Consider the following 13929-nt stretch of genomic DNA (forward strand, 5'->3'; position numbering starts at 1 on the left):
TCTAACATACCCAGCGTTCATCTAGAAGCCTGTTAACAATTTATTTTTTAATTTTTTAAAAAAATATTAATTAATATTTTGATGGTATTTTTCATTTTTTATAAAAGTAGTGTTAAAATTTTTTTAAAATAAATTATTAACCATTGCCCTAAGGGTACTCGTTAATGACCCTTTATTATATCAGAAATGCTAACAAATATTCTTTGGGCAATAGTTAACAATCTATTTAAAGAAAATTTTTATGAAAAAAGACAAAAAAAAACAATTAATATTTTGACAGCTTTTTTCATTTATCATAAAATTGGTATCAAAAATTTCCTAAAATAGATTATTAACCATTGTTCTAAGGGTATTCGTTAGCATGACCCTTGTTATATTAGTGAGTCCAAAAAATTTTCAAATAATGGATTTTTCTCTGGCAGATGATGAATTTGACCATCCTTGGCTGATGGATCATGGATTGGTCCTCCCCAAATTTGGTAGACAAAGTAGAAAATATCTCATTTTAGCGTATTAAACTTAAAATTCACTTACATTAACTTATTTAAAATTGTGTAAAAATATATGGTTGTTACAATAATCGTGTAAATTTACATTGATACTATTTATTTTATATTTTTTTTATGTATTTTGAAAATAAATAATTAGAGTGGATAATGAATGTTATGTACAAAGAAAAAGAAATAATTAAAAGATCAAAAAAATTTTAATATTTTAATAAAATATAATATAAAATAAATAATCTAACATAAGATTTTTTTTTAAGTACATGAAGGGTTCAACGTGTTTACATCTCTATTCTTCTTTCCCCACGTAATGATTTTGCACAAAATATTTCGTTGGGTCAATGACTTCGTAAAATTAGAGCTCGAGCGTGTTGAGGATTTTGAAAAAGTAAAAACCCACTCTTGTTGCCCAATGTTTTATAAAGCTTAGGGTAGTTGTCACAATCTCATATATAGGTCCTCCAGTGAAAGCAAAGTTACAAAGATATTGTCTCCTCTTTGAACTCAATCTTCTTAATCTTCGACCACTTGCAATCACTCCCTCTTCTAAATAATTTCCCACATTTTGGAGTATTCTATTCTGTCTAATTTCTTTATTAGAATATGTTTTTGACTTGTAATCTAAATTTTTTACTTTGGTGTTCATAAGGGAAGTACTCAAAAAAGGTCAACGATAATTTGAATTTGAATTTGAATTGTATATTGAATATTGATTGCTTCAATCTCATGACAATCAATTCTTTAATTTATGAAAGTAACCCTATGATTTTCACTAACAATTGAAATCTTGATTTGGTTTTTAAAGATATGACAAGTGAATTATACTTTCAAACAATCCTCTTTAAGTTGTGCTTTAATTATAATAAAATATATATATATATATATATATATATATATATATAACTTGTAGATATAGAATCCAAATCTTTATCCACCTTTCAAAGTTTTACAAAGTTTTTTTTTTTTTTTTAGCTTATCAAAAAAAAAAAATACAATTTTTTTTTTTTTTTTGAGTAAGAGAAAAATAGCTAACAAACGAGGTATAAGTGTATAACTAAGTAGAAACCAAGTTTTACAAAGTTTTTTTTTTTTTTTTTTTTTAGCTTATCAAAAAAAAAATACAATTTTTTTTTTTTGAGTAAGAGAAAAATAGCTAACAAACGAGGAATAAGTGTATAACTAAGTAGAAACCAATGTAGGCACTTCAATGTAGGCGAATCTAACGGATTTCTAACAAAAACTCACTAAAAAATGCTTAAAGTTGTCGTATTTTTCTAGGTTTTATGGTCAGATGGGTTGAGTCAGGTTTTAGAGAAGGGAACCTATCTTTTAATATCTGGAACCCACCATCAACTGCCGAGACTCTCAAATTGGTTGCGGGTGGGTCAATTCTGGTGGGTGAGTCGGGTCCGATAGGTGGATGGACACCCCAGTCTAAACCCAACAAAGAGATTCAAGAATTTCCTAATTAACCCACTCTCATACCATGTAGAATTTTGTGATAATGTGAAGAAAAAGAGAGATGAATGAAAACAAATGATAGTATATGGGGTTCAGCTTTGTGGCCTACATCCACGAGACAAGTGCCCAAATGGTTACATTTTCTCGTTCGCTTTTCTTAATAATATATTACAATAGAACCCATATTTATAAACAGAATTGCACATAAAATTCAATGATAAATTGAATTTTAATTGCATATTGATTGATTAAATTCCATGATTTTTTTTTTCTAGAAATCAATCCCTCGACTTATTAAGCAATCCCACAATTTTCTTTAACAATCAATATATACAATCTCTCATTAAAAAGCTATTGATACATTCAATAAGAGGAGCAATGACGGCTTTACACATATGTTTCATATGAATATTCTGATTTGCAAAAAAAAATTTATATGCATAATTCTTTTAAAATAACTTGTTTTGTCTACTCTAATATATATACACACACCTAACTTGAGAATCTTAAGAATTGGGTTTCAACAAAAGTAGAGTTATATTACGTCTATAATATTTTTAAAACAAATTATAAGTGGTAAATTATTACTGGATTTAAACTAGGCCTACCATTGACATCATTTTTTTATCCATCAATAACAGCTTGCTACCTTAGATTTGTTAATGGTTTTAACAGTTTTTCACAACAAATTGTAGGTGAAAAGTTGTTATTGGTTTTAAAATAGGCTCACTAATAACATCATTTTTTTATTCATCAATAACATAAATTTTTTATCTATCAATAACAGCTTGCAATCAATTTTTTATCCATCAATAATAGTTTGCCACCTTAGATTTGTTAATGGTTTAAACAACTTTTCACAAAAAATTGTAGGTGAAAAGTTGTTATTGGTTTTAAAATGGGCCCACTACTAACATCATTTTTTTATTAATCAATAACATAAGTTTTTTTATCTATCAATAACAGCTTGTCATCTAGAATTTATTGACCCATTTAGGGCTTCTTTAATTCTAAAACATAAGTAATGGGTTTAAATTGTGAATTGATAAAAAAAAAATAAAAAACAAGAAACCTAATGAAAAACAAAAACCCAAGCTCTATCAAAAAAATTATCTACCCACGTTCTTATAGAAAGGAAAAAAAAAAAAAAACATGGGTTAGTATTTTTTTTTTTTTTTCGTTTCCCAAAAGAACAATCTTTATTTAATAATAGAATTATATGATCTCTTATGATATGTTTGGTTAGGTTGAAAACTCAAGAAGGAAAACAGGGTGATTCCTTTGTTTGGACGTATAGATAAGTAAGTGTTCAAGTGTTTTCCAACTACGCCTAAAAAATATGATTAGGCTCACTCACTTGGATCTAGGCCTAATTTGTGGTTCAAAGCAAGATCAAGTTCGATATTCGGACTCAATCAGGTCAATGTTCGGTTTGATTGACCGGTTGGGTTGACCCGAGCCAATAAGGATGATGACATCAACCTAACTCAGGTCTGTTAATTGTTTTGAGAATTGACGATTCAAATGATAGGTATTTGGGTAGATAGATGAAATTTTGCTATGAGCAAAGATTGATCAACTCTGATACCATGTTAAAATAAAATATTGAAAGAAAATGCTAAATGGAAGCAAGAGATTATCAGAATACAAGGTTTACACGATTTGGTTTGACAACTTACGTCCACAAAGGAAGTCGAAGCAGCTACATTTTTACTACAATGAACTGTGTTAAAATTGAACACCAAATAGGGTGTTTAAAGGGGCTAAGATTAGTCGTAGTTGGGCTTACAATATACATGGCCTCCTCTTGGACCATTACATTAAATTGCTAACAATCCTGAAGTATACGGAGTAAGTACATAAATCTGTTAAAATTGACACATTCTACTGCCAGTCACATATAAAATTCTTATTTTTCTACCCCTTGGAGCAAGAAAACAAACTATATCTTGAAATGGTTCTTAGCGCCTCCTTAGCACTATTTATCACAGAACACAAAATCCAAATATTCCCTGCCAATTGCATTTGAGTGAAGCTCATTTTTTTTCATACCATCTTAGTGCCACTTGAGTGCTCTGTTAGTGATGCATCATCATTCCATTGTGCCAACACAGGGCCACCCAAATATATACAAGAGAGAGAGGGAGTTCCCACAAGACCTCCTTCACAAATTAAATAGCTATATACATCATTTCGTGCGACTCAACATACCGAACATTCAATAGCAATCAATACTAAGTCAAAACTAATTTTCTACAGGCAAGATGGAGGAATTTAAGCACAGGTTTAAAATGCTTGATACCCAATGTTCAACATCCAACAGAATTGACCAGCAAAGCAGGCAGCATCTTTGATGAATCCGCAAATGTCCTAAAACCTCCCAACTTCGAACATTTATTTGACAAAAAAACACATGAACGCTTCAACTTTGTTGCAGTTGCAAGCCAGCAGTTCAACTCCTGAATTATAAAGATTCAATTGGTTGGAGTAGCAACTGGTTACAATATGAAATTAAGATAAGAATTGAATACGTTGCATGGCATAAGTTTACAAATCTTTTATAATAAAAAAAGTGCTGAAGACTGCAACTTTAATCACTATTATAACAATTTTTCAGAAATAAGTTGATATTCTCTCAATGTGGCAATGCTTAAAGCAAGGCATAACTAGAATCAAATAATCATGATATATTTAGTGATGAATCATGGAAAAAAGACAGTGAACCATTGGCCCCAAATCTAATGTAATAATAAATCATGCACTGCTTAGTTACTCATATATTCAAGATTTATGGAAGTAATGACCATATGTTCTCAGCAATGTGTGTGTGTGTGTGTGTGTGGTAGGGGGGGTGGGCGCAAATAGGAGATTGAAGGAAAAAGAGCAGAGGATCTATTATTCTGTCTGCGTGTGGGGTGAAAAAAAAAATTCGCTTTATTTGATTAGTGAAAGAGTCAAAATATTGAGATAAAACTTATCATAATGCAAATGAGGAAACAAAGGCAAATATACTGATATATAAGTGTAACCGAAAGATAACTATGGGAATTAGCCTAATGTAGACTAAATTATAAAAATTACTCATTAATCCAAGGCTATGATACAGAAAATCCTAAAGATTATCAAAATAATTTAAAATTCATATGGTGGAGCAATTAGATTATGTAACTGATAAAGAATTATATTTATTTGTACTTAATAATTCACAATTCACGTGCAGCTACCCTTATATGCAAATACATTGTGTCTCCTCATAAGTTTCAGCAGCATATTGCAAGACATTCGCATCTAACAATATGCTAATGACAATAAACATACATGCCAAGGAAATTGATAAGTCCTTCATATGCACACATCATTTTGCAAGTGTATTACCACAAGGAAGCATACCAAAATGACATAAGGAAAATATGACCAAGATGAAATAATTACCAGAACATGTTTACTCACATATTGTTGAATTCATTAAAAAACTTCTAAAAAGTAGTGTTAAAAGTAGTTAGCAAACTCTTAAAATGACAACCATGACACAGTTCATAAATTCAGCATGGTCATACAGAACATATTTATTTTGGAATGTCAGATTCAGTTGCAATACTGCAACACAATCTACTCAGACACTTGGTAAAATCTTGCTTTCTGTCATAATGATCCTTGCCATTAACACTGACATATCTTAGATATCTTAATTTTTAATTTTCTATTTGAGTTATAAGAGAAGAGTGACAGGGAAATTTGATGGAAAATGAAGTGACACATTAGCAACAAGGAATCAGGCTGTACACATGTAGATCATTATTCTCACGCAAATTTGGACAAGGAGAAAAAGTTATTCTATGGAACATGCAATTGTTAAGGTATAAATGTTTATACAACTAGTAGTATCCAGACAGACTAGATTTCAATCTGCCACTTCTCACCAGTTCAACAACTTGTCTAAACCAAAATAATAATAACCTTGGATATATGTATCAAACAGTGGTATGCCAACATGTGTATGTGATGTCACATAAAGAGACTTTCCACAGGTGTTAATCATCAATTCTCACAAACCTAAATCCCAAAAATTGAAATCAAAACTTCTGCTTTCATAACAAGTGGTATCAGAACTTGACAAGTGGTAGACATGACAATTGCAAGTGGGGTTGGTGATTCCCATGTTAGCTCAACCAATAGTTGAGTAAGGCTCTAATGGTGGTGAGTGTTGGACTCAAGGTGGTGATGTATAACACTTGGATTGATAAGAAAGGCCTATGCTAAAATGGGAGGCTAAAGGAGTAAAAGTGACACAGATTCGTTGAAAGATTCCCATATGAGTGGCGTGATTGATTAAATGCTTGAGTCACACATTTTGAGTAATAACGACAAGAGTGAGAGTTGATATGATATTGTTGGATCTCAATCCATAGACTTAAACTTTTGAGTATGATGGTGCACCCACATGTCCGCATAATATTACATACAAAAGAAAATGTCAGTAAATATTACCATATCAGACTCAAAAATTTAGTTTACTGCTGTTTCCGACAGATGAATCCCTGGAATTTACTAGTCAATCCTAAACACACTGATTTTATAAGGTTTAGTTTAACAGGACCTAGTAAGTGGAAAGCAGAAACTAGTGACTAAACCTTTGGAATTTAAATCAAAAGAAACTGATATTAGATTTGGCATCATACTTTGTTTAGAGCTCAGGGTATGATAACAGGCCAACCTGGTCCAACATGGATAGCAGTAATTGTCAAGCAGAATACCAAAAATTGATGCTCTGTTACAGTTATGTCATGTTGATAATAGAAGTGCTGGTGCTTAAGAAACCAAAGATACTGGAAAAAGAACAGAGGATACATATCTACGGTTTAAACTTTAAATGCAACTATTTAAGATCATATGTTCCAGGTTATATAAATTCAAGAATGAGATTCCATAAACTTCCAACATTTCTATGGTTCTGTGATGAAACCAAAATACACATAAAAAAAGAACACAAGTAAAGGCAAGCAAAGACAACTTGTCTTTACAATAAAAGATCTCAATCACTACTCCTTTTTAATATCACTCAATCAGGACAGCAAGGTCACCAAACAAGAAGGTTATTGACTCCATGTGCCACACGCACAAAGGAATAAATAGGAGATTGGCTTTAGGACTGGACCATGTCATGATTTAATCTAGAATTGTATCAATTCTTGCAATATGTCTACCATATCAGAGTATCATCTGGGTGAAATGAGAAAAGCACCAACCAGAAATACAGGATCACATCAACAAATTGCTCTGCCAATTTGTGGGTACTAGATATGAACAAATTTAGAAAGAGACTCATACCAATCTCTTTCTGTAGGCATGCCTCTTTTCAATTTGCAGTTTTCGGTCTAATTACATGAAGATTCACTTGGTTAATTACAAGGAAAGGAATCAAACAGAAAGCTTAGGGTGCTGGAACAGCCTAATCCTACAAGGTGACATGCTGCTAAATTTTATTTTTTTTTAATCGATAACACACTGCTAAAATATGGGTGTTGTGGTTTGTGTTGAAGTTCCCAATCTCTCATGCCAACAAAATTAAAGTTTTTTATGTAAACTATTACCAATTAATTTTTACATTCTCTTTCTTTCTTTCTTTTTTTCCCAATCTCAGACAAATTTTTGCCTATTTATCATTATCTCATAAGTTTAAAACGTATCTATGTTTCAATATCCACAGTATATTTCCACAACTTGAACAATTATTAATTGAAATTGATTAAAAATAAAATAAAATAGTATATGAAAGATTGAGATAAAAGAACACTCTTTAGGTTTCATTAGTTTGTAACAAGTATTCACAAGTTCAGTCATTCTGACAAGCCTTTTGAAAAGAAATTTTCTATTCAAAATTGCAACTGCAAAACTAACACCCATTTCAAGCCAAGCGTTCATTACAATTTAGCATTGAAACAATGTGTTTTCTAGGAAACACGAGTTCCATGCTTATGGTGCTCAGTAATGTTACCTTACATAGAACATTGCCTAAACCAAGAAAGGTGCCCTCAATCAAGTGCATGCCTTTGGCACCTAGGCCCCAGGGAGAGTGTCATTTGGTAACTTCATATTCTTTCTCTTTCTTTTTCTTTTTCTTTTTTTTCCAAAGTTTTGAGATTAAAGATGCAAAATTATTAGATTCTCAATCTGAATCATATCATGAATAGTTACATTCTTTATCCAATTCTACACTTCTTATATTCTTCTTCTGAGAAACTTACTTTGACATTTTATAATCCATAGCTTCCTTGTTTTACAAATGAAGTCAGATTGTGCATTTATATTTATTAGAATATTTCCAAAATCCTTGACACCAAATGGACATGATCGAAAAGAGTTGCAGTGGAACAGAAAAGAAAAAAAGGATAAAGTCAAATTTTTAAACAAAGCTAACAAGCTTAAGAAAAAATATTAACCAAACAAAAAATTGAAAAATCTTTAATTTAATATTGGTGAACTTTACACTGTCAAAACATAAGTTGCTTAATTTGATCAGATAAACTTCTCACCGGAGGTTTCCCATCATTTAGAATCACTCATGCACCAGGGGTAAATAGACATGAGGCTCAGCCAGCAATTTCTTCCTTAACCACTACCTTACTTCTATTTGCCCTTTTTGCAGTCCTCCGTTTGGCCTGAATTTGGCGTACATATTCTGCCACAATGACATGGAAATTGGAAGCAAGCTTACTTGATGTGGAAACATTAAGTCCAGCCTTCTTCAAGGCTCTTGTGACATTCTTCTGAGTCTTTTGGAAGTGGATGCTACAGAGAGAAGGTACAGTGGATCTCATTATGGGCTTCCCACATGTTATTGGTCCCGCCTGAGCACTAGACAAAGAGAAAAAAGGGGGGAAAATCAATAAACAAGTCAGTTGAGAATTCAATCTCTGCCACTCAAAACTTGAAAATGCCAAAGAAGTTGGCAGAACCAGCACATGGTGCATTACCCTATAATAAACTTAGTTATAAAATTTAATATGTGATGGTTAGACTCTTTTTTCAACTAATAAGGACATCTTCTACAACTCCTAGTTTAGAAAAATCCTAGTGCTCACTTATATCTTGGTAATCAAATACTCTGCATGGAAGGCTTAACTTAGATTTTAATTAAATGGGGAAGCAAATGACCACTTTAAAGTATGTTCAAATGTGAACTGAATGATTTCTAAAACTATTTTTCAGACATTCTGATTGTGGGAGAGAATTCACCCACTAGGTGGTGCATGTTAACATCATTATGTAGTATGTACCGCATTCAAACACCGAGATGACTCAAATCATTTATGGCCTGCATTTAATATTCCTGACTTTCTAAAGTCTTTAAAAGACACTTGTAATGCATTAATTTATATAAGAGAGGCCATACCTTGAGTATATGCTGGTAGCCAGGTTCATATTTGTTTTAGTGTATTAGCCTATTAGGTATGATATGTCACTAGAACCATAAAATTCTAGGCATCTGTTTATGATTATGTAGCTAAATAATTTCAATGCTATATGCAATCTGAAACATCATGTAGTTATGCAAAATTTGAGAAAAAGGAGGGGAGCTAAAATAGCACTAAAATACTTATAAATCCACAAATTTCCATGCACTATGAATTACCCAAATGCACTCAGACACGCACAAAAAAGCGTGTGTAATTCATCTATCACAGTCCACTTCAAAATTCCTAATTCCTGTAAAAAAATTTAAAATGGGCATGCAATCTCTATGGAAAAGCAAGTATCCCAAACCGATCGCTATCGTTTTCTTGCTTTCTTGTTTTGATAAACTGTCACTAAACTAAAAAAAGAAAGAAGAGAAAGAACTGGGAATTGGCACCTACATAACCAGTTGCTTGCTTACCAAGCAAATACCCATTAAAGAACACAGCAAAAAAGAACAAAATTCTCAAACATAGAGCCTCACCAATCCATAATTCCAAAGAATTCTCAAGTACCCATTAAAGCATTAAGCACAAAAACGAAAACTACTGAGGTGGGAAACACAAATACCTCTTGATAACATAATGGCAAGGCTTGTAAAGCTTCTGTTTGGAATCAGAGAGAATATGGAGATGGCAAAAGCTGGTCAAAGGCATGGACTTCAACTTACACCCCAGAAACGCACACCTCTGGTTGTTGCTGCTGTATACTTCATTGCCTTCAAGATTGGCAAATTGGGTGTCTCTCTCTCCGTCAAATTCAGCCGTGTGTTGTTCGTTTAAGAAGGGGCTGAGACCATAGTCCCAGCAGTATTGTCTGAATTGGAATCTGAGTTGGTCCATGAGAGCCCAAAAGTGGACTCTGTAGCATTTGCAGAGCTGTTTGAGGTAGTGGGAGCGGCGGCGGAGGAGTTCTTGGCGTGTCAGGTGGGTGGCGCGTGTGAGGAAGAGGTGTTCTTGGGAAGGAGTGAGAGTGATGATAGGAGAATTTGCGGTGTCAGTGTGGGTGTTGGGGTTTGGGGGTTTGGGAGGTTTTGAAGAAGAATATGGGTTTTGGTGCTTGGAAGCGGAAGCCATGGAGAAGAAGAATATGCTCCGATACTGTATACAGGCGAGACAGTAAGCGAGAGTGAAATTTTCTATTGAAACTATTTCCTATATAATAGAGGAAAAGTCTATAGCCTCATGTCTAAACTCCTATTTATAGAGTTTGGGATTTTCAAACTACACTCCTAGTTCGAGAGAGATTGAGATTTTCAAATTTTATACCTTAAAGTTTTAAATTTTGAATTTTAGAGCCTCTAAACTTTTTTTTTTTTTGCTTTATCACTTCTTTGTTCATATTTTTCTTTTTACATGTTTGTTTAGAAATAATTTATTTAGTTTTTTTTGAAAAATTATTACTAAAATATTCTTGTATATGTTTTTTACAAATATTCTTTTACTTTGAAAAAGTAAGAAAAAAATAAAATTTTAAAAAAATGTACATAAAAGTTAAACTTTTTAGCTCAAGCCAAACATACGTTGAGTGTCATATAAGCTTGCTAATCATATTTAGTTCACCCAATAAAATGATGTCAAATAATGTGGCATTATTTTACTAGATACACTAAATACACATACCAACCTTATGTGGCATTTAATAAAAATATGGAAGAAATGGCCGCTAATACAAACAAAATATAACTTCAAACAATAAAATTCTAATTCTAAAATTTTAAGATGCAAAATTTGAAAATCTCAAAACTTTAAAGACATAGTCCACACTTTAGCCAAAAGGAAAACTTTTTTTTTTTTTTTTTTTACTTCAGTAATTGGGTGGATGATGAAATTTTATGTTTTTAGCATTAGCGGTTGTTTTTATTTTGACTCTTTTAACTTAATAAAAAAAATTCTTATTAGGTTTGATTTTGTTTTCAAATTTGTTTATATTCATTAATAATTTTATGGTCCATAATTTTTTTTTTACTAGTTACAACAATATTAAAAATACATATATATATATATATGACTGTTCATATTCATGTGTTTTATAACATTTTAGAGCTAGTACTTCATGACATAGCCAAACATAAAGCACAATTAATGGTCAAATTATTAGCCTAAATGGATGACAAGATCTACAATTTGTAAATAGAATCTTACCGTTCATATTCATGTGTTCTATAAAATTTTAGAACTAGTATTTCATAAAATAGTTAAACATGAAGGACATTTAGTAGTTAGATTATTAAAACCCCAATGAACAATATAACCAATATGAAAATAAAATAAAATATAAAGGGCGGATCTGTCAATGCATGAATTTGAAGTATGACAATGGGTATGTACATACTGCACGAGAATCTGTCAATGGATGAACTTCAAGTATGACAATATAAAATTTTCTTCCAAATAGAATAGAGAAATTTTCTTCAATCCTATATTTAAGAGTTCAAAAGGCCAGTTACTTGTAATTTGAATTTTTTAGTATTCTTTTTTTATTTTATACATATAATCAGTCATATAAACAACTTAAGTTATCAAATTAAGTATGATAATTTATTCAAATAAATTATAGGAAAAATTTATTCAAATTAATAAACCAAAGGACCTATATAGTATGATAATTTAAATATAGTTTTTTGTTTTACAAACTATAAAATGGTGGAACCCATACTTGAATATATTGTTTGATTGATGTCCTCTAAATACAATTTCAAAGAATTCTATCATATTGTCCTTGTTCAAAACATAATTTTTAAAATGGTTGAGATGATTTTTAATGGTATAATTGTAAATAAATTGAAAATAGTGAACCCCACAAAATTTGTCCAAACCCTTTTATAGTTTTATCTTTTAAATTAGGGTACATATCTTTAGCCAAAAAAAAAAAAATCATCAAGAATATTTGGAATAAATTAGTAATCCTTTAACATGCCCTAGGGCAATCCGAATATTTGGAATAAATTGGATACCCCCATCATTTTTGTTTATTTTTTAAATAAACGTATCCGTTTGTGGAATAATCGAAATGCATGTTACAAATATGTCTCTTCTAAGGCATTCCATGGACAATTTGGATGACCTAATACCACCTGCTGTGGGAGCCCAGTGATAAAACATCCTTATGACTTATCACACCAATGAGCTCGGGGGTTGTGGATTTAAGTAGTGACAATTGACAAGTCTCATTAGTGCCCGAATGGTTCCAAGCCATAATGCAATGCGAAAGTTTAAGTGATGCGGGGGTTTTGTGAACCCCATTTTTTTTTTTTATATAAAAAAAGTAAAATGCAAAGTTCTCAAGCCCCATCAGCTAAATTTAAAGAATTATAAGGAAAAAAAATGATAACAACTAATTAAAACAAAAGTTCAAGAAGAAGAATACATAACATAAGCATAAGAAAATCTCAAATCGTTTCTTTTGACAAATGCATAGGAAAAAATTATAAGAACCACAACCTAAATTTACGAACACAAGGAGACATAAAATTAGAATAATCAGAAACCATATGTCAAAATCTTCAAATCTACTATTTCTATCCCACAAATATACAGAATCTACATAACCCATAAATGCCTAGTCTTACATCACAAAGAGGACCATATATACATAAATTTTGTGTCTGCTCTATTGTCACATGAACTGATGAACAGACAAAATCCATAAGATTAATAAACTACTTACTAAATGCTAGAACAAATTGAATATAGAGACTACCCAAATGAATAAAACAAAAGAGACAAACTTATTGCCTAAATTTTCAGCAGATCAGACATACTGTGAAGGGGAAAGCCTCTGAATCATACAATAAGTACACTTTATTATGCAACAAACATACAAATCCACAAAACATACCCCCAAAGCTCAAACTAAGAAAACCCAAATAAAAAACTGATAAAAAAATAAAATAAAAAGAAGAAGAAGAAAAACACAACATATCACCCAAAACAAACATCACATTCTGAGAGAGTTTGGATTCGGATTATCTCAAGTCTGCGTTTCTAATGTTGCGTTTTCTCTTTTTTTTTTTTTTTGGTTCAGCCTACAATGGTTGACCGGTCTTCTGTGAACAGTGCTCTTGTGCACTGTTCACGGATCCCACAAACTCCACTTTTTATCAACTTTTTCATTAAAAATGGGTCCCACAGCACTATTCACACATTTAAAAATTATTTTGCTACAGTGTTTTCAGTTTTCAGTTTCAGCAAAATAAGTTCAATCCAAACAGACCCTCTGTGTGCAAGCTCAAATAACGAACGCATACGAAAATCCACAAGCACAAACCCAACAACCCATTAAAAAAACTCTAAAAATAAAAACTAAACATATAAAGAAGAATTAAGACATACCCTAATGAGCAAACATGAAGGAACACACATATTCCATGAGGAAGAAGCTCTGAGCTCGCTACCATTCTCCAGGGATGCAAACTCTTGTTTTTTTATTTAATCTTTTTTGATATTTTCAGGCTCACAAAAAACCAAGAGAGGGAGATTCAAACCCAAGTTCCCCCACATGGGGG

At 31.7% G+C, this 13929-nt stretch overlaps 1 protein-coding gene across 2 annotated transcripts; it reads right to left on the reverse strand.

The window, feature by feature from the left end:
* Positions 1 to 3590: 3590 nt before the first annotated feature.
* Positions 3591 to 10598, reverse strand: LOC126702573 (uncharacterized). 2 transcript variants are annotated; one of them, XR_007647786.1, is made up of 3 exons: positions 9993 to 10598; positions 8501 to 8822; positions 3591 to 4426 (listed from the first exon to the last, which is right to left on the reverse strand). XR_007647786.1 is itself a non-coding variant. In XM_050401318.1 (2 exons), the coding sequence occupies exons 1-2, from the start codon at positions 10496 to 10498 to the stop codon at positions 8558 to 8560; spliced, it is 771 nt and encodes a 256-aa protein (XP_050257275.1). In that variant the 5' UTR covers positions 10499 to 10598; the 3' UTR covers positions 8403 to 8557. The 2 variants fall into 2 exon arrangements, 1 of the variants encoding a protein (XP_050257275.1); XM_050401318.1 differs by lacking the exon at positions 3591 to 4426 and having other exon boundaries at positions 8403 to 8822.
* Between the last annotated feature and the right edge of the window lie 3331 nt (positions 10599 to 13929).

Source organism: Quercus robur, chromosome 10, assembly GCF_932294415.1.
Source record: "Quercus robur chromosome 10, dhQueRobu3.1, whole genome shotgun sequence".
In the NCBI taxonomy this organism is placed as follows: domain Eukaryota; kingdom Viridiplantae; phylum Streptophyta; class Magnoliopsida; order Fagales; family Fagaceae; genus Quercus; species Quercus robur.